General features: G+C 43.0%; 1 protein-coding gene across 2 annotated transcripts in view; it reads left to right on the top strand.

Annotated features, from left to right (window-relative positions):
• The first annotated feature begins 9,466 nt into the window (after positions 1-9,466).
• The window catches only part of LOC135522305 (zinc finger protein 385D-like), a 43,417-nt gene continuing 25,324 nt past the window's right edge, over positions 9,467-27,559 (top strand). For both annotated transcript variants that reach the window (XM_064948435.1, XM_064948434.1), the window contains exons 1-2: positions 9,467-9,762; positions 15,425-15,570. In XM_064948435.1, coding sequence (XP_064804507.1) covers positions 9,741-9,762; positions 15,425-15,570 — 168 coding nt within the window. In that variant the 5' untranslated portion in view covers positions 9,467-9,740. The remainder of the gene's footprint in view (positions 9,763-15,424; positions 15,571-27,559) is intronic.

The following is a 27,559-nucleotide window of genomic DNA, read 5'->3' as shown; positions in this document are numbered from 1 at the left end:
CCAGTACGTCCTGTGCCTCCTCTACGCACTCGCCCTGAGGTGCGTGTCACCAGCCCGGTGCCACCTGTACCGGTCCCACGCATCAGGCCTCCAGTGCACCTCCACAGTCCAATACATTCTATGCCTCCACCCTGCACTCGCCCCGAGGTGTGTGTCACCAGCCCAGTGCCACCTGTACTGGCCCCACGCATCAGGCCTCCAGTGCGCCTCCACAGTCCAATACGTTCTGTGCCTCCTCCCTGCACTCGCCCTGAGGTGCGTGTCACCAGCCCGGTACCACCTGTACTGGCCCCACGCATCAGGCCTCCAGTGTGCTTCCACAGTCCAGAACGTCCTGTGCCTGCTCATCGCGCTCGCCCTGAGGTGCGTGTCACCAGCCCGGTACCACCAGTGCCGGCCCCAGTCCAGAGCTTCTGGCGACAGTTCCCAGTCCAGAGCGTCCGGCGACAGTTTCCAGTCCAGAGCTTCCGGCGACAGTTCCCAGTCCGAGCTTCCGGGGACAGTTCCCAGTCCAGAGCTTCCGGAGACAGATCCCAGTCCAGAGCTTCCGGCGACAGTTCCCAGTCCAGAGCTTCCGGTGACGTTTCACAGTCCGGAACCTCCAACGACGGTCCACAGTCCGGAACCTCCAACGACGGTGCACAGTCCGGAACCTCCAATGATGGTCTACAGTCCAGAACCTCCAACGATGATTGGCACTGTGATAGTCTACATCCAATTTGCTGAGTAGAGTTTTGGAAGCGATTTTGTAGATGACATCGCCGAAGTCAAGGATCGGTAGGATAGTCAGTTTTACTAGGGTAAGTTTGCCAGCGTGAGTGAGGGAGGCTTTGTTGCGAAATAGAAAGCCGATTCTAGATTTGATTTTGGATTGGAGATGTTTGATATGAGTCTGGAAGTAGAGGTTACAGTCTAGCCCGACACCTAAGTATTTGTAGTCCACATATTCTAGATCAGAACTGGCCAGAGTAGTGATGCTAGTCGGGCGGGCGGGTGTGGGCAGCGAACGGTTGAAAACCATGCATTTGCTTTTACTAGCGTTTAAGAGCAGTTGGAGGCCATGGAAGGAGTGTGGTATGGTATTGAATCTCGTTTGGAGGTTATTTAACATAATGGGACCCATGTGGTCCAAACGAGCAGTTCATGCTTGAAAACCCACAAATGGCGGTGAGTTACAGCAATTCTGTATGCAAGAGTGGGACAACATTCCTCCACAACGACGTGAGAGACTGATTAACAACTACAGGAAGCGTTTGGTTGGAGTCCTTGCAGATTAAGGTGGCACAACCAGTTATTGAGTGTAAGGAGGGGAATTACTTCTTCACAGAGGGGCATTGGGTCTTGCATAACTTTGTTTATGAAATAAAGGAAATAAGTATTTCAATGTGGTGTTATTTGTTCACTCGGGTTGTCTTTATCAAATATTAGGGTTTGGTTGAAGGTCTGATAACATTCAGTTTCAAAAATATGCAAAAGTAGAGAAGATTAGAAAGGGGGCAAATACATTTTCACGGCACTGTATGTCAACTGTCTTGAGCCTTTTACTGAGGAGTGGCTTCCGTCTGGCCACTCTACCATAAAGGTCTGATTGGTGGAGTGATGCAGAGATGGTTGTCCTTCTGGAAGGTTCTGCCATCTCCAAAGTGGAACTCTGGAGCTCTGTGAGAGTGACCATCGGGTTCTTGGTCACTTCCCTGACCAAAGCCCTTCTCCCCCGATTGCTCAGTTTGGCTGGGCGTCCAGCTATAGGAATAGTCTTGGTGGTTCCAAACTTCTTCCATTTAAGAATGACGGAGGCCACTGTGTTCTTGGGGACCTTCAATGCTGCAGACATGTTTTGGAACCTTTCCCCAGTTTTGTGCCTTGACACAATCCTGTCTCGGAGCTCTACGGGCAATTTCTTTGGCCTCATGGCTTGGTTTTTGCTCTGACATGCACTGTCAACTGTGGGACCTTTATATAGACAGGTGTGTGCCTTTCCAAATCATGTCCAATCAATTGAATGTGCCCCAGGTGGACTCCAATCAAGTTGTAATAAACATCTCAAGGATGATCAATGGAAACAGGATGCAGCTGAGCTCAGTTTCGAGGCTCACAACAAAGGGTCTGAATACTTGAATACATTTGCGAACATTTCTTAAAACCTGTTTCCGCATTGTCATTATGGGGTATTTTGTGTAGATTGACGAGGACATTTTTTATTGAATACATTTTATAGTAAAGCTGTAACGTAACAAAATGTGGAAAAAGGGAAGGGGTCTGAATACTTTCCCAATGCATTGTATCTTGCTCTTTTCTGCACACACAATCATGCCTTTCCCCTTTGTATATTCCTCTGACAACATCACCCCCACTGTCTATTCATTTCCATGTCTCTCTATTTATCAGGTTTTCATTGGATTCAAACCAGTCAGATCTATTTGTCGTGGGAAACATTTGTCTGAGGGAATGTTATTTTTAGTGGCATGATAAGCTATTGACTGCAATGTGTGTGTTAGATTGCAGTACTTCCCTGTTCTCTGGAGATCAATACTTTCCTCCTTTCTTTCCAACTGCTCCTCTTACAAGCTGTAAAAGCAGATAAAGGAGAGAATAAAGGAAAAATAGAGAGTGAAAGAGGGGAACGGAGATAGTGAGAGAGAACAAGTACATTAAAGAATCTGGAATTGGTTTTGAATGCCAGAACATGTCTTGACTGTGTTCTTGCCTGTGTTCTGCCTGTGTTCTGTTGGCTCTATGATGAGATAAAGTGTGGAGTGGGTGGATGAGGGTACTTTCCCCCGAACTCTATCTAACTATGTCCATCAGGGTACTTTATCCCAACAAAGTGATGTGCTTCAAATCACCCAACTGGGTACAGAGCTATAGTACACTCACCTGATGCAGAGGATGAGATGTGGTTGCTTTGTTCCTCACTGCTGAGAAACCTAGAATAAATTACTGGATGATAAATTAATTGATTGACAACTGAAGCATATTGATTAAATATGATTAGAAAAATAGTTAAAACATGTTGTGTGACAGTTTTGTTTAAATGGCCTCATACTGCTGTTGGGCTTGGCTGAGACTCAAATAGAAAATATGGAGCATATAGGGCCCAAACCATCTCTATTTTGTTAAAGGTGTTTCTGCATATTTGTAGGTGGTTATAAATGCTACTTTGCGAGCATTCTACCCTCTAGGTATGAATGGTATCTCCCTGCTGTACGCTATTGACCAGATGATGTAAAACACATGCTGAGGAAATGGTGGGAACCCAAGTTTTACTCCCAGAAGACACTGCAGGAGGGAAGCGGGCCAAATCGCCGTCCTCGCACATGGAGGGATTGCACACAACTCGTGGTACCGTTTGCATGTAATGTTTCATTTCAGAAACAATGTGTAACTGTCAACTATCATCAGCGTAATACGTAGTTTACCTACCGAGCGTGTGGTTAAGTTAACATGGCCAATGGTGTTAAGTTTCCAGTGCTGTGGTTGATATTTTCTGTCTTTGAATGACTCATGTTCTTGAGAAAGAGTTTGACCTAGTACTGTTTCTACTTATTCTGCGGTTGTCATGACAGTTCTACTCTGTACCCACAACACAGTTCCAACAGCATGTTACAAAATCTTACATTACACCAAGTTTGTCAGTATAGACAGCATCTATTAATATTCACACGATGCCTAGCATACATTTTTTTCTGAGAGAATTTGGGGGTTTGACTAATGCTGAGACGAGGGCTTGAGTAGCAAACATTATGGCCTAATAAAGGACAGAACCAGAATGACATGCCTGAAAGGGCATTTCTCTCTGATGGGTTTATTCACTTTGTGGTGTAAAGTACTTAAGTAAAAATACTTTACAGTACTACTTAAGTATTTTTGGGTGGTATCTGTACTTTACTTTACTATTTATATTTTTGACAACTTTTACTTGACATTCTTAAGGAAAATCATTTTCCCTGACACCCAAAAGTACAGATGGTCCAATTCATGCACTTATCAAGAGAACATTCCTGTTCATCCCTACTGCCTCTGATCTAGCGAAATCACTAAACAAAAATGCTTCGTTTGTAGATGATGTGTGTGTTGGAGTGTGCCCCTGGCTATCCATAAATGAAAAACTAAACAAGACATGTGAAATGTATACCTTTACTTTGTGTTCTTAAGTATATTTTAACAATTACATTTGCTTTTGATACTTATTTAAATATATATAAAACCAAATACTTTTAGACTTTTACTGGGGGACTTCTACTTTAATTTGAGTCATTTTCTATGAATGTATCTTTACTTTAACTCACGTATGACAATTGAGTACCTTTTTCACCACTGTCAAAATGTTTATGTGCACTGTTCACCAGGCGTTTGAAAGGCGTCTGAGTGTGTGACTGAAAGCATGGTGGTGCTGAAGGTGAGACTGGCCACTGTTTCGTGAAACCATAGCCCTTATGCAACTCAACCCCCCCCGCACACATCTATATGTGAGTTGGTTTAATCATTAGAAAGAAAATTACGGACTCCTCCAAAGCTCAGTTGTCCCGAGTCTGCACGACTCTGCCAGGACCTAGGATCAAGGGAGACACTCGAGTTTCTTAGTACTATATCTCTTGACACTTTGAGGAAAACAATCATGGCCTCTAAACCTTCAAGCTCCTTCAAGTTGGAATAGTTGGACCCTATTCCAATTAAACTACTGAAAGAGCTGCTTCCTGTGCTTGGCCCTCCTATGTCGAACATAATAAACGGCTCTCTATCCATCGGATGTGTACCAAACTCACTAAAAGTAGCAGTAATAAAGCCTCTCTTGAAAAAGTCCAACCTTGACCCAGAAAATCTAGAAAACTATCGGCCTATATCGAATCTCCCATTCCTCTCAAACATTTTAGAAAAAGCTGTTGCACAGCAACTCACTGCCTTCCTGAAGACAATCAATGTATACGAAATGCTTCAGTCTGGTTTTAGACCCCATCATAGCACTGAGACTGCACGTGTGAAGGTGGTAAATTCCATTATAATGGTGTCAGACCGAGGCTCTGCATCTGTCCTCGTGCTCCTAGACCTTAGTACCATCGATCACCACATTCTTTTGGAGAGATTGGAAACCCAAATTAGTCTACACGGACAAGTTCTGGCTTGGTTTAGATCTTATCTGTCAGAAAGATATCAGTTTGTCTCCGTGGATGATTTGTCCTCTGACAAATCAACTGTACATTTCGGTGTTCCTCAAGGCTCCGTTTTAGGACCGCTATTGTTTTCACTATATATTTTACCTCTTGGTGATGTCATTCGGAAACATAATGTTATCTTTCACTGCTATGCGGACGATGCACAGCTGTACATTTCGATGAAACATGGTGAAGCCCAAAATTGCCCTCCCTGGAAGCCTATGTTTCAGACACAAGGAAGTGGATGGCAGCAAATGTTCTACTTTTAAACTGACAAAACAGAGATGCTAGTTCTAGGTCACAAGAAACAAAGATATCTTCTGTTGAATCTGACAATTAATCTTGATGGTTGTACAGTCGTCTCAAATAAAACTGTGAAGAACCTCAGCGGTAGTCTGGACCCTGATCTCTATTTTGATGAACATATCAAGACTGTTTCAAGGACAGCTTTTTTTCATCTATGTAACATTTCAAAAATCAGGAACTTTCTGTCCAAAAATGATGCAGAAAATGAATCCATGCTTTTGTCACTTCTAGGTTAGACTACTGCAATGCTCTACTTTCCGGCTACCCGGATAAAGCAATAAATAATTTCAGTTAGTGCTAAACATGGCTGCTAGAATCTTGACTAGAACCCAAATATTTGATCATATTACTCCAGTGCTAGTCTCTCTACACTGGCTTCCTGTTAAGCCTAGGGCTCATTTCAAGGTTTTACTGCTAACCTACAAAGCATTACATGGGCTTGCTCCTACCTATCTCTCCGATTTGGCCCTGCCGTACATACATACACATATGCTACAGTCACAAGATGCAGGCCTCCTTACTGTCCCTAGAATTCCTAAGCAAACAGCTGGAGGCAGGGCTTTCTCCTACAGCGCTCCATTTGTATGGAATGGTCTGCCTATCCATGTGAGAGACGCAGATCTGGTCTCAATCTTTGTCTTTATTGAAGACTCATCTCTTCAGTAGGACCTATGATTGAGTGTTGTCTGGCCCAGGAGTGTGAAGGTGAATGGAAAGGTACTGGATCAACGAACCGCCCTCGCTGTCTCTGCCTGGCCGGTTCCACTCTCTCCACTGGGATTCTCTGCCTCAAACCCTATTACAGGGGCTGAGTCACTGGCTTACTGGTGCTCTTCCATGCCATCCCTAGCAGGGTTGAGTTACTGACTTGAGCTTCCTGACCGGGTTGGCGCCCCCCCCCTCTGGTTTGTGCTGTGGGGGAGATATTTGTGAGATATACTCGTTCTTGTCTCAAGATGGTAGGTTGGTGGTTGGAGATATCCCTTTAGTGGTGTGAGGGCTGTGCTTTGGCAAAGTGGGTGGGGTTACATCCTGCCTGTTTGGCCCAGTCCGGGGGTATCGTCAGACGGGGCCACTGTGTCTCCCGACCCCTCCTGTCTCAGCCTCCAGTATTTATGCTGCAATAGTTTATGTGTCGGAGGGCTAGGGTCAGTCTGTTATATCTGGGGTATTTCTCCTGTCTTATCCAGTGTCCTGTGTGAATTTCAGTATGGTCTCTCTATTTCTCTCTCTCTTTTTCTCTCTTTCTGTATTTCTTTTCTTTCTTTCTCTCTCTCTCTCTCTCTCTCGAGGACCTAAGCTCTAGGACCATGCCTCAGGACTACCTGGCCTGATGACTCCTTGCTGTCCCCAGTCCACCTGGCCGTGCTGCTGCTCCAGTTTCAACTGTTCTGCCTGCGTCTATGGTACCCTGACCTGTTCACCAGATGTGCTACCTGTCCCAGACCTGCTGTTTTCAACTCTCTAGAGACAACAGGAGCAGTAGAGATACTCTGAATGATCGGCTATGAAAAGCCAACTGACATTTACTCCTGAGGTGCTGACCTGTTGCACCCTCTACAACCACTGATTATTTTTATTTGACCCTTCTGGTCATCTATGAACATTTGAACATCTTGGCCATGTTTTTTTATAATCGGCACAGCCAGAAGAGGACTGGCCACCCCTCATAGTCTGGTTCCTCTCTCGGTTTCTTCCTAAATTCCATGCTTCTACACCTGCATTGCTTGCTGTTTTGGGTTTTAGGCTGGGTTTCTGTACAGCACTTTGTGACATCAGCTGATGTAAGAAAGGCTTTATAAATAAATTTGATTGAATTTGATTGATTGAGAGTGGTTAAGAGTGTCGGGCCATTAACCGTAAAGTCACTGGTTCGAATCACTGAGTCGACTAGGTGAAAAATCTGTCTGTGCCCTTGAGCAAGGCACTTATCCCACTCCTGTAAGTCACTCTGGATAAGAGTGTCTGCTAAATTACAAATAAAACAAAAAATGTACTGTAGTGTTTTTACGGACTGTACTTTACAATAGTATTTACTGTAATGTTTTTGCAGACATTACTGTAGTATTTACTATAGTGTTTTTGTTTTATTATCTTTGACATAGAAGTGGAGGCTTTCTCCTTCAGGAAACCTACTTGAGAAATACTAAAATAGCTTATTTTCCATAACCTGTAGGTAGGTAGGACTGGGGTCTGAATGGTTTGTTCAGAGCTTCTGCTATTTCTATAACCTGTAGGGAACACAATAAGGTTGTATACTTGGCATGTAGGTTTCTCACTTATTGGTGGCATATGGGGGAAAGGAATGGGCAAGGTATATGCAAGTTAAATACTTTAGTATTTACTATGGTTAAAGTGTAGTGTTTTTGCTGACTGTAGTGTTTTTGCAGATATTACTGTAGTATTTACTACAGTGTTTTTTTGTGGATAATACTGTAGTATTTACTGTAGATTTCTACCGTATACTAAAACATTCTAAGTGCTACACATGATCGAGGGATACTACAGTGTGGTAGTATAGTATTCTACAATACACTTACTACAGTTTACTATGGAATTCTATAGTAAGTACTGTAATATTCTAGAGTAGGTACTGTAGTATTCTAGAATAAACTGTAGTATTTGTTCATGTGGGTCTGTCTCTCTCTCTCTCTCTCTCTCTCGCTCTTCTGGCTCTTTCCCCTCCTCAGCCTCCCTCTCCCAGATAGCAGTTTAAAGGCTTTGAAAAGCCGGAGAGTCTGCCTGTTGATCAGATAGCCCCATAACTAATGGAAAGCGTCATGGAAGTGACAGCCAGATTAATGAAGTAGCCCGGGCTGCACTTGCACGTGGTGCACTGGTGCTCCTCAGGCTGCGTTGCTGCTCTAACCGCTATTCATGGTGACAAATAATGCACCATCACTGACACCTGCGAGTCGAGGTTAAAAAATACATTCGCCCAGCCACCACAGCCACTGCCAGTGAAAGAGAGAGAGACAGAGAATGACCAAGAGAGGAGGGAGAGAAGGAGAGGCTGCCGTTTCAGATATGGAATAAACATATTTACTGGAAGTGGGCTCGGGGGTTGGGCGAGACAGAATGGGAATTCAGGATTAATTGAAAACATCTGTGCGATGCGAGATGGCCGCCATAGCGGAGCCTGAGGGGATAGGAGGAGAGAAATCGCAACACTTGAGAACATTGATTTCTTTTTGAGTCTTGAGGAGACAGTTATGATGTCACTAATGGCTGGGCTGGCTATCTCGGGGTGTGTGTGGACAGACATCACTCTGATCAGGACTGTCTCATTTGTAGTCGATAGCGGTGGCCAGACTTTGGAGCGGTCAATGCTGCTGTCTGACCTTCAGAGGCATTACAGTGAACCAATCAAAGTGATTGTGTGAAAACAAAGCCAAGGGCGGTGGAGGTTAAGTGGGAAGGATGCTGACGCACACACATATATACAGGCGAACCCTTGTTGTGCATCACAAAACCTAGTTGGTATTTGTGGGTAACAGCGACCAGCCGTCTCTGTGTGGCCGGTGGCTGTCCCTTGTGCATGGTGCTGTTCTGTGTTGTGTTGTGTTGTGCCTGAGGAGCCACCAGGAAGAGATGGAGAAGAGCAGTGGAGCTCACACCAACAGCACTGATATCAGCCCAGCTCCAGGAGTCAGATTACAGAGAGAGAGAGAGAGAGAGAGAGAGAGAGAGAGAGAGAGAGAGAGAGAGAGAGAGAGAGAGAGAGAAGAAAACAGACAGAGGAAGAGAGAACAGAGAACAGAGGAAGATAGGTAGTTAAAGAAAGAAGTAAAGAAAGAAAGATATTAAAAGGAGAGAAAAGAGGGAAAGATATAGAAAGTGTGTGAGAGAGAGAGAGAGAGGCTGTAGCTGGAAAATGTAGATAGACACCTTGGAGAGGAGAGAAGCACGCAGAGGGGCCAGCGCTCAACTAGAGTAGAGAGGAGATTGTACAGGAGGACGGGAGGAGAAAAGAGGGGAGGAGAGACCGGCAGAACCAGCAAGACGAGAGAGAGAGCACTGTGTGGAGAGAAAGAGAGAGCGAGAGAGACGAAGGAGGGGGACACAGACCACTGTGAGAGGAGGGTGCCGGCTTTGCACGGTAACGGCTGCAGACACGACACACAGACAGAGAGACGGACTACAGAGCTGCACACACACACACTCACACAAACACACATAAAGCGTGTGTGAGACATGCCCAGGCTGCTGCCCATGGACACACAGACACACAACCTGGCAGGGCATCCGAGAGGACATACAGACCCCTATGTCTAAGGAGTCATGGAGAGCAGCATGTTTTTCGGTGAGTTTGTGTCCTGTGCATGTGTTTGTGTGGCATTAGCAGTACATACATCATCTTCAGAGATGGAGCGGATGATTTGGTTAACGTAAAAGGAAGGAAAGTGTGAACTTCCACACTTACTAGATTTGACATGGTTGGATAAGCCCTAGGCACCGTGTCTACTCCCCCTAGCCATTATCCATCCTGCCAGACTAGATCCATGTGTGGGGTTGAAAGTCCAAGGTTTGCATTTCATCTCACATGTTTTATAGACTCTCGCTGATGTGTTTATAGCGAAGGAATTCAAAGAAGGACAAAGCTAGCTCACTGTCGGCTTTGAGAGCCACTTGATATGCTGTCTAGAATAGTTTGAGAAATGAAAGAATTAGACTTCTTCCATTAGATTTGTGTTTGGTGAGAGGCTTAGGCAGACTTAAAGCAGGAGTGCTTTCCTTTCAAGTGCTCTTCACATCGCTGGCTTACATTCTCACGTTAGAAGAATAATTGCATTGATTCTTGCCGCAGCAAGGCTTCATAAAAGGGCACTGTCTTTTTTTGTGGGATTAAAATGATCTCAAATTACACAGCAACCTTATGGAGTGAGATTCTGACATCAGAAGGGGTTCATTATACATCATGCTGATGACAAGACCTATAATGCATTGTAACTGCATTACAATGCATTACACCTGCGGGCTTTAAGTAAAGTGTTACAGAGAGTTTTTGTTTTGGAGCCAGGTGACATTGTGAGCAGAATGCTAATGTGTCCTTTAGGAAAGAGGTTATGATGTAGGATGTGTGTCAGGTGTGATGTATTAGCTCTCAGAGACGTGTGACTGCTGGTTGTCTGGCAGGTGTTCATCCACAGGAGTATTTTTTGTTGTGTCTTATTCGGATCCCTATTAGCTGTCGCTGAAGCACCAGCTACTCTTCCTGGGGTCCACACAAAACATAAAACATGAGGTAATACAGAATATCAGTAGAAAAGAACAGCTCAAAGACTGAACGACACACAGAGAATAAGAAGAATAGTACACACATTACTGACAGTTACACACATTACTGACAGTTACACACATTACTGACAGTTACACACATTACTGACAGTTACACACATTACTGACAGTAACACACATTACATACGTACATATACATATGCTTCAAAGCCTAAGCGCTGTGCGCATTGTTTTATTTCTTTGCTTGAATAATTTGATAGAAGGGAGTTCTTGGCTCTATATGATCATGGCTCTATATAATACTGTGTTTCCTTGAATTCATTCTGGATTTGGGGACTGTGAAGAGACCCCTGGTGGCATGTCTGCTGGGGTAAGTATGTCTCTCAGAGCTATATACGTAAGTTGATTCTACAGACCATTTGGAATTTTCTACACAATAATATTTCTCACAGAAACAAGAATTGATGCAGTCAATCTCTCCTGTACTGATATGCATACTGTTGACATGAGACCTCTATGTACATTGAAGGGCAAGGAGTGTTGATGTAGTGGGGACGTGACTGGTCTGGTGTCCTTGGTCTGTGGAGTCACCTCCCTGGTGCCAGCTCAGCCTCGTGACTCATCAGCTTTAGTCAACACACAGGCCCACCTGGAGACAGAGGCAGCCCTAGTGACGATAAGGTGGTGAAATGGAGTTTTATCACTTTTGTCAAATGGAAAAGAAGTGCATTGTGAATAAAATAATCCAAAGTATATAATGTCTGGAATTATTTTGTTCTTGTACTAATGCCTAATGTCGTCATTGCATAATGGAGGAAAAGGGAGGAAGGAAGCTGTTAGGTTTTGGTTGTGGAGAACGTGCGTTGCTTAAGCTTAAGCATTTGTGGATGAATATATTAATATAGTTTGCATAATACGTTAGACTATAAACACAGCTAAATTAGCCGTTGTGTCAGTGATAGAATCATTTTAGAATAAAAATCCAAGTTTGTGGTTTTCCTCAAAGATGTTTTTGGTTGAAAACCTTTTGAATATGCATTTTGAATTATATACATTCTCCTGTCACATAAAACTTCTACAAATCTCTACGAATTTGATCCCTTAGAATTTCTGATGGGAAAAAAATAAACAAAAATCAAGGGCGAGAATTCCCCATGTGCCCCCTATGCAAATAACCCTCTTCATGAACCAAATGGATGAAGAAGGCCAATGAAAAGACAGTAACTCAGCAGGAGTAATGTCTCCTAGTGTGAGCTGTAATCATAAAAGGGATTAGTGTTGAGTTGGAGGCCCAGAGCACGTATCTGGTGTATCTGGCCTGGCGGTTGGAGTTTAAGAGCACGTAAACATCTCTTTGGTTAACCTCAGATTACAGAGCACAGTGGAAGTGATTGTTGGATCAAACTCCGAGACAGCTGTGTTTATTAGAGGTTACACCGCGAAAGTCATGACAACAGAGCGGGTTACGTTGGGAGGGTGGGGTTCTAGTGTTAGCCAGGCTATTCTAGTCTGAGCCTGGAGCTAAATGCTAACCGTTAGCAATGCAGCGGAGAGCTTAGTGAAATGGATACAAACATGTAGCCTAGGGGTACATTGGTGTAAATCTGTTTCTAATTGACCAATCTTCAAATGTTATGGATTAATAAGAGATTTGAATGTTTCTACATGTTTGTTGTTTTTGTAAATGGGGTGAAACCACTGTAACCTCTGCATCTTAATTACAGTGATTGATCCTAAGTGTAATTATGGTCATGGAATACAATTAGACAGCCCCTAAGAACACAATGCTGTGAAACACATCTGAATAGACATCATCAGGATATGAATGTTTTTGACACGCACTTGACCTCATATTTCCCAATAATTGTATTTATATTTGCTCTGTGAAATAGTAGACCTTTGCATCGTAGATTCTATATTCCATGACAGCAGTTTTCCGGCTATGTGGAATCTCGTCCCTTTGGACAGATCTGATCGGAGAGCAGTCGGGATCAAGACCAGGAGAGGCGGAGGTGGGAGAGAGCAGTGGAAGACGATTAATTATTCACGTTAGTCTGTGTCCTTCAGACATCTTTACTCTCGCTCGACACACTGCCGCAGGGTTTTAGTCCCAGATAAAGACATTTTTAAGAGGGCCGATATGCAAGGCGCCCACATGCACAGACATGCATGAAAAGACGTGTGACGCTCAAGACGTTGACAGATATACATTAAACAAACTTACGAGGACACGTTTACATGTATTTACGAGCAGCACACATATCTATTTTACACGTGTTTCAAAACACACCACATGAAAACACACTTGCACACTCCCCATAGGAGAACCCTTTGGTTCCAGGTAGAACCTATTTTGGGGTTCAATATAGGACAGTTTTCAGAGAGGGTTCTTTCTACCTGGAACCCAAAAGGGTTCTCCTACGGGGACAGCTGAAGAACCCTTTTTTTCTAAGAGTGTATTATACACAGCTAGAGAGTCTCATACCTAGAGACATGACTTACTCAGGTCTACAAGCTCCACTCTTAATACTACAATGAGCCATGCGCCCATATATAACGTTCAGGTCAGGGAGTTGAAACACTAGCCTTACATGAGGCAATGTTAAAAGATGGAATGTCTCCTTGTGTGTTTGTGCATGTTGGGAGATCAGTGTTGCTTTGTTATCCTTCGGAACGGAGGAAGTGAAAATGAACGCATGAGGTTAAAGTGTCTTCTCAGTACGCCATCCTGAAATGGGGAAATTGTTTTTTGAGTTACTGCACTCTGTTAGGGGAGACTAAAAGATTGGCTAAAATATTGACCGATGTAATTTGTTTGCTTTTAGTCATTCAGTAGAGCTGAGATGCTGGATTCCTATGTGCCTCTTGTAATTTACTGTATAACAATTCCATCACAACCAGATCCATTCTTTCTTTCCTTTTTTTCTATGGACACGTTTATATTTGAAACACCACAATGGATACTGTAGCTCGCTCCTCACTCCTCAACCAGAGTACAGTTCTGGTTGTTTGAATAGGCTGTTTTGACTGCACGTTGCATTTCTGGTCGGCAATCTGGCTTGTCGGCAACGTGTTTCCAGGGTGACGTCAGGCAACATGTCAGTGGAGGATCCTGCAGGGATGATGGCTGGAGAAGGACATGCTTTGTTAGAGGAGAACTGGGACGTGTCTCCACATGACCATCGGCATTTGCTGCTTTCCAACAGATGGCAGTGCTCCTCTGAGCGGAGGGGGGAAAAGACTTGTGGTTTCCCTCCCTTTCTCTCCCTCTTTCTTTTTTACAACTGTTTCTTTTTATTCAGCCTTACCATCGCCTGGGGACTTGACGTGGCAAACATAGTTTTTTATTTGTCTCAAGCCGGTGTTTTGATATGGTATCTGTGCTTTTAGTCATGCTGGCTCCGACTTCGTCATGTTGTTAAATGTGCTGTGGTAAAAGTCATCCCTGGTTCTAATTAATGGGTACGGAATGGCTTTCTTTAGTTCCTAATGTTTTGGAAAGCTGCTTTCTAATCCCCCGGTGTTGAAGAAAAGCTCTGCTGGTTGTAATTCATGGCTTATAAAGCCCGCTCTGGCTTCTCTCATGTAGATGACAATGAGAGTATTTACTTAGGTTTTTTTCCAGACTATTTTGCACCACTTGTTATTGAATCTTCTTCGTTATTGATCTGTCTGGTCTGGTGCACTCATTTCATATTTGTGACTAAGAGGATGGTTTCAGCATTAAGACATTTCTCTCTTAAAGATGCACTATGCAGAAATCGCTTCGCCCTTTCCTGGTTGCTAAAATTCAAATAGTTCGCCTAAATTCAGTTTCTCTGACAAAACAATCAACCATAGTGTAGAGAATAATTGTACCATCTAAACAGCTGTGAAATATATTTTCCATAACCAAAAATACTGTATTTTCAGCTGTTTGAAGCTGGTGTACAAAACCGAAAGTAGAAGTCTCAAAATCAAAACTTAAGAATGGGACGCATAGAAATAGTTCACATAGAACATATCTGCCTCTTCTTAGACTTGGTTTCAATAAGAATGACAGATTTATAACTTACATTTATTTCAATGTGAATTTGGTCGGGTCACCCAAAAAGTTCCATATATTGATTGCAGCTTTAAACAGTGCTGACGAGAAGGATTGTTAAAGAGTCAAATGCAACTGGATAAGGCTGACATGGCATTCCCATGATCCAATTAACATCATACTGTATTTGTCTCTGTAGGCTATGTCTGAATTGTCTCGGTTTATCTATAACAGACTCAGTCCAGAGGCCTTGTTTTCGTTAGAAGAGAGGTCATCTTAATTAGAGAACGCAGACCAATATCAGATTTTTTAAATATTTTATTTAACTAGGCAAGGCAGTTAAGAACAAATTCTTATTTACAATGACAGCCTACCCCGGGCCAATTGTGCACCACCCTATGGGCTTCCCAATCACGGCCAGATGTGATATAGCCTGGATTCAAACCAGGGACTGTAGTGATGCCTCTTGCACTGAGATGCAGTGCCTTAGACTGCTGTGCCACTCGGGAGCCTCCCAAATACAGTTGGGAGCCCCCCAGATACAAGTGCTCTCATACTTCATCTCATTTGAATCTTACTTTTTTGGTGGTTTTGTCCATGAGACATTGTACATTTTGCTCATAATATCATACTGTTGTTTAACTGAGAACCACCACAGCACAGACCCTTGAACACTGCCCATTCTCTTTCTTCTCCTCTACAGGTAATGCATGTCAAAATGGCCTCCTGCCGACGCTGATACGTCCTGCTCTACCCACCATCCAGCAGTCTCTGGGCATGAAGCAGTTCCAGCTCCCGTTTCCCCTGGATACGGCCTCAGCAGTCAGCCTCTTCCCCGGCTTCGGCATGGTAAGCCCCGGGTCATGTGATAAGGATCAGCTCAGGTCAGGGTAGCCTAGTGGTTAGAGCGTTGGACGAGGAACCGGAAGGTTGCGAGTTCAAACCCCCGAGCTGACAAGGTACAAATATGTCGTTCTGCCCCTGAACAGGCAGTTAACCCACTGTTCCCAGGCCGTCATTGGAAATAAGAATTTGTTCTTAACTGACTTGCCTGGTTAAAAAAAAATAAAAAAATTGGGCATTACGATCCTGGTTAGGTCTGGCTAAGGTCATAAAGTATGGTATCTGATATCGTTGGTGCAATGATTTAGTATGATGACATTCATGTTAGAGGGGATGTGATTTGTCTTTTGAAGTGTGAGCCTCTTTCAAACATTTGACCATACATTTCCAATCATTTCAGCTGCTGATGTAAACAATGATATAGGACAGTCATAAATGTGTGCACTAAACCAGAGCAGGCAGTCAACCGGGGTAATTTAGAAGAATATATTGGGATTTGGACTCGTTAAATACATTGCATGTGAACAGACTTCACACATATCCAATGTGCACTTATTGTAGAAGTTGACTGTATTCTCTTGCACTGTTTTCTTTGTACACAGATATAAAGTATAGGCAAATACTGCATGTGGCCTCATCAGGTTTGAATTTAGCAAAATCATCACAAAATGATGACTAGTGGAAAATATGTGACAGATAAAAGTCTACGGCTTGAGCTTTTTTGCCTTTGAATTACGGGGGATAGCTCAATTTAAAGTCTGCTTGAAACAGAACCAGAAATATGGAGCACAGCTGCAGGAAAACACAGGAGACAGGTGGGGACATCATCACGGAACAAGGCTTGGATAGTCCAGTTGGAAGCCAGATAGTATCAGGAATGGATGTCGTGAGAAAGTTCAAGTTTTGCCTCCATTCCTCTTCTCACCCTCTAATCTGCATTAAACAGACCTTTCAGCACATAATGAGCAATGTACTGGGAAGCCTCCAAATCACGGAAAGCTGATACTGGATTAACATGGGGTAATCACCTCTCCCATACACTCTCCATTTCTCTCTCTCACACTCTCTCTCTCTCTCTCTCTCTCTCTCTCTCTCTCTCGCTCACTCTCTTCATTCTCTGTGCCCTTGACGTTTAATCACTGGCAGAATTAATGTAGGGTGATTGTAAAAGCTAGCGTTGGCACGATCAACAGCTCTATAAAAGTGTTTATGCACAAGTTATTGTTCCATGTTTGGTTGTGCTGCTTACACTTGCATAACTTTTGTATTGGTTTGGTTTCAGGGACATAACAAAGTGGTGATGTCTGTTTCTTGCATGTGGGATGGAACGCTTTTTTATGTGTGTGTCCATTTGAAATGATCCATGGTTAGTTGTGTGTGAAGACGTTTCACAGCATTGTTGTGAGTGGGATCAATTCAATGTTTTGAAGGAAGAGGCGCGACTCTAACTCACAATTGAAAACTCAATGCTTTATTGATTTAATTTGAGTTAAAATCGTGACGTTTCGACCGTCAATGCCCTTCATCAGAAAGAAGGGATCAATTCAATCAAATGATTGATGAAGGGGGTCAATAACATGTGTGGTAATCATGCAATGTTTTCCAGTGGAGATAGAGAGGTATTACATGTTATTAAATGTACTATGCAAGGTTTAGCTAAAGCTACTTACCATCATCAGCTATTGGAAAGGTGGCAGTTTTATCAGATATAATGTCAGTTTTGCTTATGCGCCTCTAGAGCACAATAAACATTTATGCACTCTGATTCGCAAAATGCAAAATAATCATATAGACTACGATGATGACTGCAGTTTTCCGTTAATCTACTCCGGTGTAATAAAGTGTCAGAGTTCTGGCGTGATATTCAGCAGACACGTTCCGCACCTTCTTTCGAGAGGCGGGGAGTTACGTCCATGACCACACCTGCATCTGATGAGATAGATTCCAAGTCTCCTTGCAGCTCTCAGTCAATGTTGTTTTGTAATACAGTATGTGACTCACATAAACAGGATACGTTTCCCCAGAAGGGATAGCAGGAATCTTTTCTCTATGTTTTGTTATACTCCCCCTTGGTTGCTATTCCTTCTTCCTGGGCTGTGCTACTTCTCATAGAATAGAAATGTGTCCTTGTGTAATATGACCATGTATATATAATATATGACATAATACAGTTTTTTTGACTCATTCGCTGTATAGAAGCTGTGCAACACCCCGCTAATTTCCTTTGCATATTCAATTCTGGGCATTGTGCTGCAGTATTTTATGTTAGAAATAATTGGTTTGTAGAATCTCCTCTTCACATTTCCTAGAAAACATTAGGTTTATTTGTCAGGGTGAGAAAGAAAGTTTTTGTAGACGAAGAAACAACAGAGCAGGAAGGCCGTTCACCACTAAGGTGAAACCAACTGTGAAATAGGTGTAGAACTTTAGATTACAGCAACTGCAGTAGTGATATTGAGCTGGCCAGAGTGAAAGAACAGAAACAAACCAAATAAAAAGAGTAAGAGCTCAACACTCAGCACAGACAGGTGTTGGTTTGGGGGTGTAATGAAAGGAGTGAATGGGAAAAGTAGTTTCCAGTTAAGGGGGCTTTCTTCACCACTGAAAATACCATTTATCTTGCCAGGGGCCTACATTTGTCTTGAAGAAACAATACAAACTCTATTTCCTCTGTAGAGTAATCAGGAATGTGAGATATTGATTCCTTCTTACCGATCTGCAGGCTGGAAAATTGCTCTGTAGACCCCGACTGAGAATGACACATGGGTTTCAGTCCGGAGTCCCTCAAGCATCACAACCCATTTCAATCCCCCCCCCCCCCCCTAAAAGTCAATTATTCTATCAATACCAGTAATGGAAATGTAGGTTTCGAATGCACTTGCGTATAAGCATACGGCTTTATCTGTTTTTGCTTTGGATGATAAATGATAGCGGAGGAGCGCTGCGTGATTTGAAAAAAGAACAAAGGGAGGAGACTATTTGAGGATTTTTATTTGATTTACGCAAGTCTCGTAACAGCTAATGAATTCTGTAAATTGTATTCCCATAAGGATAGCAGCCGAAACACCAAAAGAGGAGAACACAGTGGGGATAAGGACCACCCTGGTGGTGCGCCCTTGCAAATGCCACCTGATGTAAACGCACAATACAGACTATGGTTATTGCAATGGTTGCTATCAGTTAGCACCCGGTGCTTTTTAACCTCTGCCCCTAACAGTAGCTTTATGTGGCGAGCACTTTCTGGACGGTTTCTCCCATGATAACATTTCACTCCCCTGGGTAGCGGCCAGCAGAGCTCTCTCAGTAGGAATGCAGAGATAAACTGTGGAGCTAAAGCCAATTCTTTATGGGGATGCTCTGTGCCAGCAGCTTGCCTGGCAAAGTATCGTTAATACTCGTTCACTTATTTTGTAGTGCTTTCTCTCGTCTCAAGATTTGCAGTGAGCCCTCTCCAAAATAGAATATTCACAAAATTGATTTAGATAGGACAATTATGTACGTTGTAAAATGCTGTGTGAAAAAGTTGACAAGAAATCATACTGTACTGTATGTGTTACAGTGCATTCAAGGGTCTATGTAGCCCCATAGTCTATGATACACAGGTTGATTTATAGTGGCTCAACCAATGAACCCTTGAGTTCAAAGTCTTTCATAAGAAGGAAATGTGATTCTGTTGCATTATTAGTTGCTCTTAAAGTGGGCCAAGATGAATAAGAAAAGGTGACAATATATCAATCTTAAACTGTTCATTCTGTGTATTACCCAACTGCTCTTTCTCACACCCCAGGTAGAGGCATCTGTCCATTGTGGGGATGTGTGTGTGAGGTTCAGGTCTGCACGGTATCATGTTTCACTGCTAAACCAGAAACAGCTGGGGAGTCACGCAAGCAGTTTGCACCTGCAACACTGATTGTTCCCTAATGTTAAGCACACGTGCCATGTACGGTCCCCGGGAAAGATTTAGCAGAGGAAATATTTTCGCACCGAGACAAGATTAACCCAGTGCATTTACGAGATTGACAATCTTTCAAGACTACATCATCGTTTAGATTGTTAGCCTAGAGCGGCTAGAGGGCTGAACGTGCCTATCGTAGGGGATGTTTTGTGGTCTTTTGCCACACCCTACTTCGAGCTGGGATTCGGTGAACATTTATACTTCCCTTCCGCTGTTATGTGAAAAGTTTATGATATGTATTTATGTCTTCCTCCACGGTTACCCCCCTGAGACTCTGAAACATCCTCTGATTTGTACACAAACTACAATATCTAGAGCTCAGTAGTATTACAAACTTCCAAAGATATAATTAATTGCATTCACATAAAAGAAATGACCATATCACTTCAAGCCAGTGCCGACCCTAACCTTTTGGGGGCCATAGGCGAGAATCTGTTGGGAGGCCCCTCCACCTCGCGGGCAAAAGTAGTTTTACAATTAGATTTAGTTTTACAGTTCATTTCCTGCAATTCTACACATTTTGCCATGAGGCGGAGAGAAAAATGTGCAGTTTTACAGATAATTTCCTGCAATTCCATATATTTTGCCATGGGGTGGAAAGAAATTTGTGCCGTTTTGAAACTAATTTAAATCAATGTTTTAAACATTGCTATGTTAATATTATTTCAGTATTCCTCTATTATGATAAAAAAATATATATATATATCTTGCATAGTTCAATAGTACACCCTTGTGGTTGAATATATGTGTACCTATTGCAGGTCCCAGGATACAACAATGAATAATGTTGAACTAACAAATACCATCAAGGGATACCTTAAAATGTACAACAACAAACACCTTGTGAAACAGCTGTGAAAACCAACCTGCCAATATTTTAAGATTTAAATATATAAACTCTGATCTTTTTTTTGGTACAGTTGTAATTCGTTTATTTTCATCCAGATGTTTTGGAACACCCACGTGGCAGTCATAGACTGAAATACTGAATTCTGGTGTGTGGAATAGAGAGGAGGTGGGTGCTGTGTGGAATAGAGAGGAGGTGGGTGCTGTGTGGAATAGAGAGGAGGTGGGTGCTGTGTGGAATAGAGAGGAGGTGGGTGCTGTGTGGAATAGAGAGGAGGTGGGTGCTGTGTGGAATAGAGAGGAGGTGGGTGCTGTGTGGAATAGAGAGGAGGTGGGTGCTGTGTGGAATAGAGAGGAGGTGGGTGCTGTGTGGAATAGAGAGGAGGTGGGTGCTGTGTGGATGGGAGGTTCTACCTGTCACCTGTTCTCATCAGGCAGCCAGTCTCAGGAGGGGGACTTGAAGAGGGAGACTTCAAAGTCCAGGCACTGCTGCTCTCTTTATTCTGTGTTTGCAGTGCTAGTGTATTATGTGCCCAGTGTGATGAAGCAAGAACTTTCTTAACTGATAATGACAACAACAGTAGCAACAGTAGGGATGACATCAGGTGGATCCACGTTTGGGTGTTAGGCGGAACCCCTAGGTCCTGGAAAACAGGAGCAGAGTAAAGGGAACAGGGTAGGAGACAGACATAAACAAGCAAACACACAGGTTACATTTAATGTGATGGATGAGTGCAGTGTTATAAATGAAAGAAATGTCATTTTAAACAGTTTTTGAAGGTATAACCTACCTCAAGCTGGTCCTCCTCCGACTCAGAGCACAGAGAATCAGACTGATATGAACTCAATGGCTCTGTTGGGTGAGATACCTCCTGGGTATCGATAATCGATAGTTCTATAGTCATTTGGAGAGGTAAATTAAGGAGGTACAATTTTTAGAAGCTTTCTCAAATGTCAACCAAAGCTTAACATACTTTGTCTCATGGGCTTCACCAAAGTGTAGAGCGTCAGGGCTTTCAGTGGTCGACCGTCCAACCACTCCAACCACTCTCCAACTGGAGAAGATTGTTGGCTTCCACCGAAGGTAACTCGAGGAAGACAAAGAGAAACAATCTGCGTCAGGTTATTTTGTGTGCAAATGCAAATAGTTATTATCTGAGATGTTTATATTCACCTTAACAGATGGTGACCCCAGCTAGGAGAGAAAGAGCAGCGAGGTTTCCCAGGTCTCGTCTTCCTTTCGTCCTTCTTCCGAACCAAGTCATTTGCCTCCACATCCTTCTCAGCTCGTGCCTGAAGGTGGTCCTCGAAGGCGTTCTGATCTGGTTCAACAACTTCCACCACATCAGGTGTATTTTCAGTGATCTGAAAGTACATTATACAAAAATAGCAATAGACAAATAACACTAAGTCAATCTCAAATTTTAAAGACTACATTATATGCAATAATTGTATATACAGTACTATTGTATTGTTTACCTCAGTCAACAGCTGCCGCACCCGTCCATACATCAGGCGATCGGCGAGTACTCTGTGGTGGCCTGGACGCTGCTGTTGTGTGCAAAGAGAATTACCTTCAGGTTGTCCTCCCACCATTCCTGGTACCGTCAAGGGATTTGCCCATGGCAGTCTTGAGGGTCTGGCTGGTCCATTCATCCAAAACCTGGAGAAGGGGTTAGGAAAGGGATATCTATTGACAATGTGAGATATTGAAATATGTCTTATGTACCATAAAATGTAAATAAAAAAACAGAATATAACCAATAACATCCGTACTTTGTTTCACTCAAGATGGCCTCAGGAGAACTGTGGGTGTTGACGATGTCCATCATCACCTTGAGGTGGCCTCGCCAGTCTCGTTCTTGATTGGTATCATACAAAACTAAAATCTATTTTTGGTTCCAAGCACCCTTTTTAATAGGTTACAGAAGGGAATTTGGAGAAAAGCACATTCTCTCCCATTACTGACCTTAATGGATGTTACTTCCACCCACTTGGTGAAGTGATTGGTCGCTGTCAGACAACAGCTGTTGCCATTCCTGGATTTTGTGAAGGGTCCGATGAGGTACACCCCTAACATTTAAAGTGTTAGAGAGGTTATTTTATTCATACCCGTATCTGTGTCATGCAGTATGCAGATTTTCATATTTGAATACCAACACACACACACACACACACACACACACACACACACACACACACACACACACACACACACATTCTATGATTATTAAAGCAAGCAAGCATTACCAAACAACTTATCATGGCAAAAATTGTATTGTTTCACTTACTGATCATGGTGAAACAACTTTGATGGGCTTGCCGTGTCTCTGACTTCTTTAATGAGATCACATGCTATTTTCAAATTGATTACCTAACGTGTAATTGATTATGTGATTGAATTAAACCATGCAACAATTAAACCATTAATAACCTGGGGCACCACAGAAGCATTAGTTTATATAGAGTGGCTATCTCCCGAATCCACTCCTAAAGATCTGAAGATCTTTTTATATCAATAGCAGTCAATCAGTCATTAATTATTCTTTACCAAATATCAGTCTCATCTGAACGTCATAAAATTCTTGGTTATCTGCACAACCCCAGCCTTTGCTTATGAGTCATCCGTACACAAACTGGCTCAATTATTTATTTACAAACTAATTAAACAATTACAGAATATACAATACATAATAACATTATACAGTAAATACCGTCCCTACGGGACTAAACAAAAACAGTTTGGTTATAACACAATAGATTCAGAGAGAAGAGAAGGGGTTTTTGGAAAGAAGACTAAGGACCATGGGTCTCTATCAGACCTGGGAAGCTATTCCCACATAAATACATATGTCACTAATGATCGCTCATTCGGAAAAGCAATGCATTGTATTTACGTGAAGCTGGCTTCGATAGTTGAGCTGGTGATGTGAGGCACTGGTTTGCCCATTCAATGTCACCCTCGTCCTTTGAGGAATCTTCAGTTTCATCATGTGAGAGGTTCACGTGGTCTGAGAGGTTCATCTCACTCTGGAGATGCTTCCTCGTCGGTCAGTGTTCTCGTACTGGATTTGTGCATATGTTCAGCTGCAGTCTAATATATGCTAGTTTAGTATGTGCTTCTTCTTTAGGTGATCAATAGTTCAGAGTTCATACCATTTCACGTGTGGAGCAAGCTCTCTCATTTCCTGGCCTATATAGTTGAAATTGGCCCTTTTCAACGTGGAGGACATGTCCTCCCATTATTTGGAACTGAGGGGACTTTTCGTCAAGGAGGCTTTTATTCAACAGTGGAAAATGTGTTTGTTCATCATTTCCAACCAATGTCTATTCACTTGTGTGTGGCTACTGAATTAGTTCAACTTCATATTGAAGGCCAATTCTCTCATTTTAAAGGTTCACATCACATTACATCATTTCGCTAATAGTTTCATCTTTACTCATTCATTTTATACAAGAATTAGATGCAAGCCTTGTAACTGAGGAACCTGTATAAACAGAGTTAGGGTAATGTGGCTGTATTTTCTTTCATGAGGTCACAAACATGAAACAAAACGGACCGGGTTGTAGCTGGCTTCACCACCAACCGTTTACACATTGTCCAAAATAAGAATATTGTTAAATTATCAAATTCTGGGATGTAGTAGAATTTGGCGGGAGAGTTCCTTTGTTCTAATCTGACCCTCTCTCTCCCATATTGCATGGTCAGGAAGACAAGAGTCTCTGCATGGAATTTAGTGGTTGTAAAGTTGTAAAACTGCTAACAGGAGAGGGGGGGTTGTTCACATCTCTGCTAGCCAATTCACTGAAAGGGTTAGCGACATGACAGGCTTCAACTCTGGCGCCACAGTTTTCACCCTCTTAAACTTCTGGCAGGCTAGGCAGGTACTGATCTTTTAGCACAAAGTAACAAATTGAAACGCTGTGTGCTCTCTGATATGACATTCATTGAAATCACAATAATTTCAGATATAATAGAATGTGATTGATAAACAAAAGGTTATTTCACTTGCTCAGCTGTCTGTCTGTCTGTCTGGATGTGTTTGTCTAGCAAAGACACCTAGTTAAGTGCAGTTGTAATTATCATAATTGCGTATACCTATCCATTTGATTGATCAGGTTTTAATTATAGCTAGATACCTCTTGCGCCTCTTGTCAAGATCAGTAGTGCCTTCACAGTGCTTTGCCTGGTTGGAAAGATAAAATAAAATCTCTTTGAGGGATGCCATTGAAATGCAAGCTACATACAAACAGAACACTACAATAGCAGGGGCACTCTTTGGCAGGGGGACACTATTTGGCATGACAGGCCTCCTGGAAGTCAGTGCCTCTAGACAACCTAGGCCCTTCGTGCCCGGTTGGTAATTCAGCCATGATTACCACAAGTTTAGATAGCTGGGTAGACTAACTTACCAACCTAAAAAATATTAGCTAACATGGGTTAACGAAACGGTCACTGAGTTTATCAAGAAGTGTATAGGAGATGTTATACCCAGTGTGACTATTAAAACCTACCCTAACCAGAAACCATGGATAGATGGCAGCATCTGCATAAAACTGAAGGCACGAACCACCGCATTTAACCATGGCAAGGTGACACGGAATATGGCAGAATACTAAACAGAGTACTCGATCACTCCACAAGGCAATCAAACAGGCAAAATGTCAATATCGGGACAAAGTGGAGTCACAATTCAACGGCTCAGACACGAGACGCATGTGGCAGGGTTTACAAACAATCACGGACCACAAAAGGAAAACCAGCCACGTCGCCGAGACCGAAGTCTTGCTGCCAGACAAGCTAAACACGTTCTTTGCCCGCTTTGAGGATAACACAGTGCCAACAACGCGGCCAGCTACCAAGGACTGTGGGCTCTCCTTCTCTATGGCCGACGTGAGTAAGACATTTAAACGTGTTAACCCCCGCAAGGCTGCCGGTCCAGATGGCATCCCTAGCCACGTCCCCAGAGCATGTGCAGACCAGCTGGCTGGTGTGTTTACGGACATATTCAATCAATCCCTATCCCAGTATGCTGTCCCCACATGCTTCAAGATGGCCACCATTGTTCCTGTACCCATTAATGCAAAGGTAACTGAACTAAATGACTATTGCCCCGTAGCACTCACTTCTGTCATCATGAAGTGCTTTGAGAGACTAGTCAAGGATCATATCACCTCCACCTTACCTGTCACCCTAGACCCACTTCAATTTGCTTACCGCCCCAATAGGTCCACAGACGATGCAATCGCCATCACACTACCTATGTAATAATGCTGTTCATTGACTATAGCTCAGCATTCAACTCCATAGTACCCTCCAAGCTCATCATTAAGCTTGAGGCCCTGGGTCTCAACCCCATCCTATGCAATTGGGTCCTGGACCTCCCCCCCCAGGTGGTGAAGGTAGGAAACAACATCTCCACTTGATCCTCAACACTGGGGCCCCACAAGGGTGCATGCTCAGCCCCCTCCTGTACTCCCTGTTCACCCATGACTGTGTGGACATGCACGCCTCCAACTCAATCATCAAGTTTGCAGATGACACAACAGTAGTGGGCTTGATTACCAACAACGATGAGACAGCCTACAGAGAGGAGGTGAGGACTCTCGGAGTGTGGTGTCAGGAAAATAACCTCTCACTCAACGTCAACAAAACAAAGGAGATGATCGTGGTCTTCAGGAAACAGTTTTAAGTCCTCTGAGTACATATCACTGAAATGGTCCAGCCACACAGACAGTGTGGTGAAGAAGGCACAACAACACCTCTTCAACCTCAGGAGGCTGAAAAATTTGGCTTGTCGCCTAAAACCTTCACAAACATTTACAGTTGCACAATTGAGAGGATCCTGTCGGGCTGTATCACCGCCTGGTATGGAAACTGCACCGCCCACAAACGCAGGGCTCTCCAGAGGGTGGTTCGGTCTGCACAGCGCATCATCGGGGGCAAACTACCTGCCCTCCAGGACATCTACAGCACCCAATGTCACAGGAAGGCCAAAAAGATAACCAAGGACAACAACCACCCAAGCCACTGCATGTTCACCCTTCCATCATCCAAAAGGCGAGGTCAGAACAGGTACATCGAAGCTGGAAGCGAGAGACTGAAAACTGCTTCTGTCTCAAGGCCATCAGACTGTTAAACAGCCATCACTAGCACAGAGAGGCTGCTGCCTATATACAGACTTGAAATCATTGGTCACTTTAATAAATGGAACACTAGCCACTTTAACAATGTTTACATATATTGCATTACTCATCTCGTATGTAGAGACTGTATTCTATACTATCTATTTCATCTTAGCCTATGCCCCTCTGACATTGCTCATCCATATATTTATACATTCTTATTACATTCATTACTTAGATGTGTGTGTATTAGGTTTTTGTTTGGGAATTCTTAGATTTTACTTGTTAGATATTGCTGCACTGTCTGAACTAGAAGCACAAGCATTTCGCCACACTCGCAATAACATCTGCTAACCATGTGTATGTGACCAATAACATTTGATTTGATTTGACTGTCGGTAAGAAGAGGAAAACTGCTTGATGCACCACTAAACTTAGAAATGGTGTTTTCCACTATTCTAACTCTCAACAGTAAGGGGGTCGGGGGCCTAGGCCAGAGTTGACTAAGCAAGGGTTTCCCAAACTCGGTCCTGGAGCCCCGTCCGGGTGCACGTTTTGGTTTCTGCCCTAGCACTACATACAGTGCCTTGCGAAAGTATTCAGCCCCCTTGAACTTTGCGACCTTTTGCCACATTTCAGGCTTCAAGCATAAAGATATAAAACTGTATTTTTTTGTGAAGAATCAACAACAAGTGGGACACAATCATGAAGTGGAACGACATTTATTGTATATTTCAAACTTTTTTAACAAATCAAAAACTGAAAAATTGGGTGTGCAAAATTATTCAGCCCCTTTACTTTCAGTGCAGCAAACTCTCTCCAGAAGTTCAGTGAGGATCTCTGAATGATCCAATGTTGACCTAAATGACTAATGATGATAAATATAATCCACGTGTGTGTAATCAAGTCTCCGTATAAATGCACCTGCACTGTGATAGTCTCAGAGGTAACCAAAATTGAACTTTTTGGCAACAATGCAAAATGTTATGTTTGGCGTAAAAGCAACACAGCTCATCACCCTGACCACACCATCCCCACTGTCAAGCATGGTGGTGGCAGCATCATGGT

The sequence above is a fragment of the Oncorhynchus masou genome, chromosome 30 (genome assembly GCF_036934945.1).
Source record: "Oncorhynchus masou masou isolate Uvic2021 chromosome 30, UVic_Omas_1.1, whole genome shotgun sequence".
Lineage (NCBI taxonomy): Eukaryota > Metazoa > Chordata > Actinopteri > Salmoniformes > Salmonidae > Oncorhynchus > Oncorhynchus masou.
Note: the sequence above shows the minus strand (reverse complement) of the source record. Positions and strands in the feature narration are given on the sequence as shown.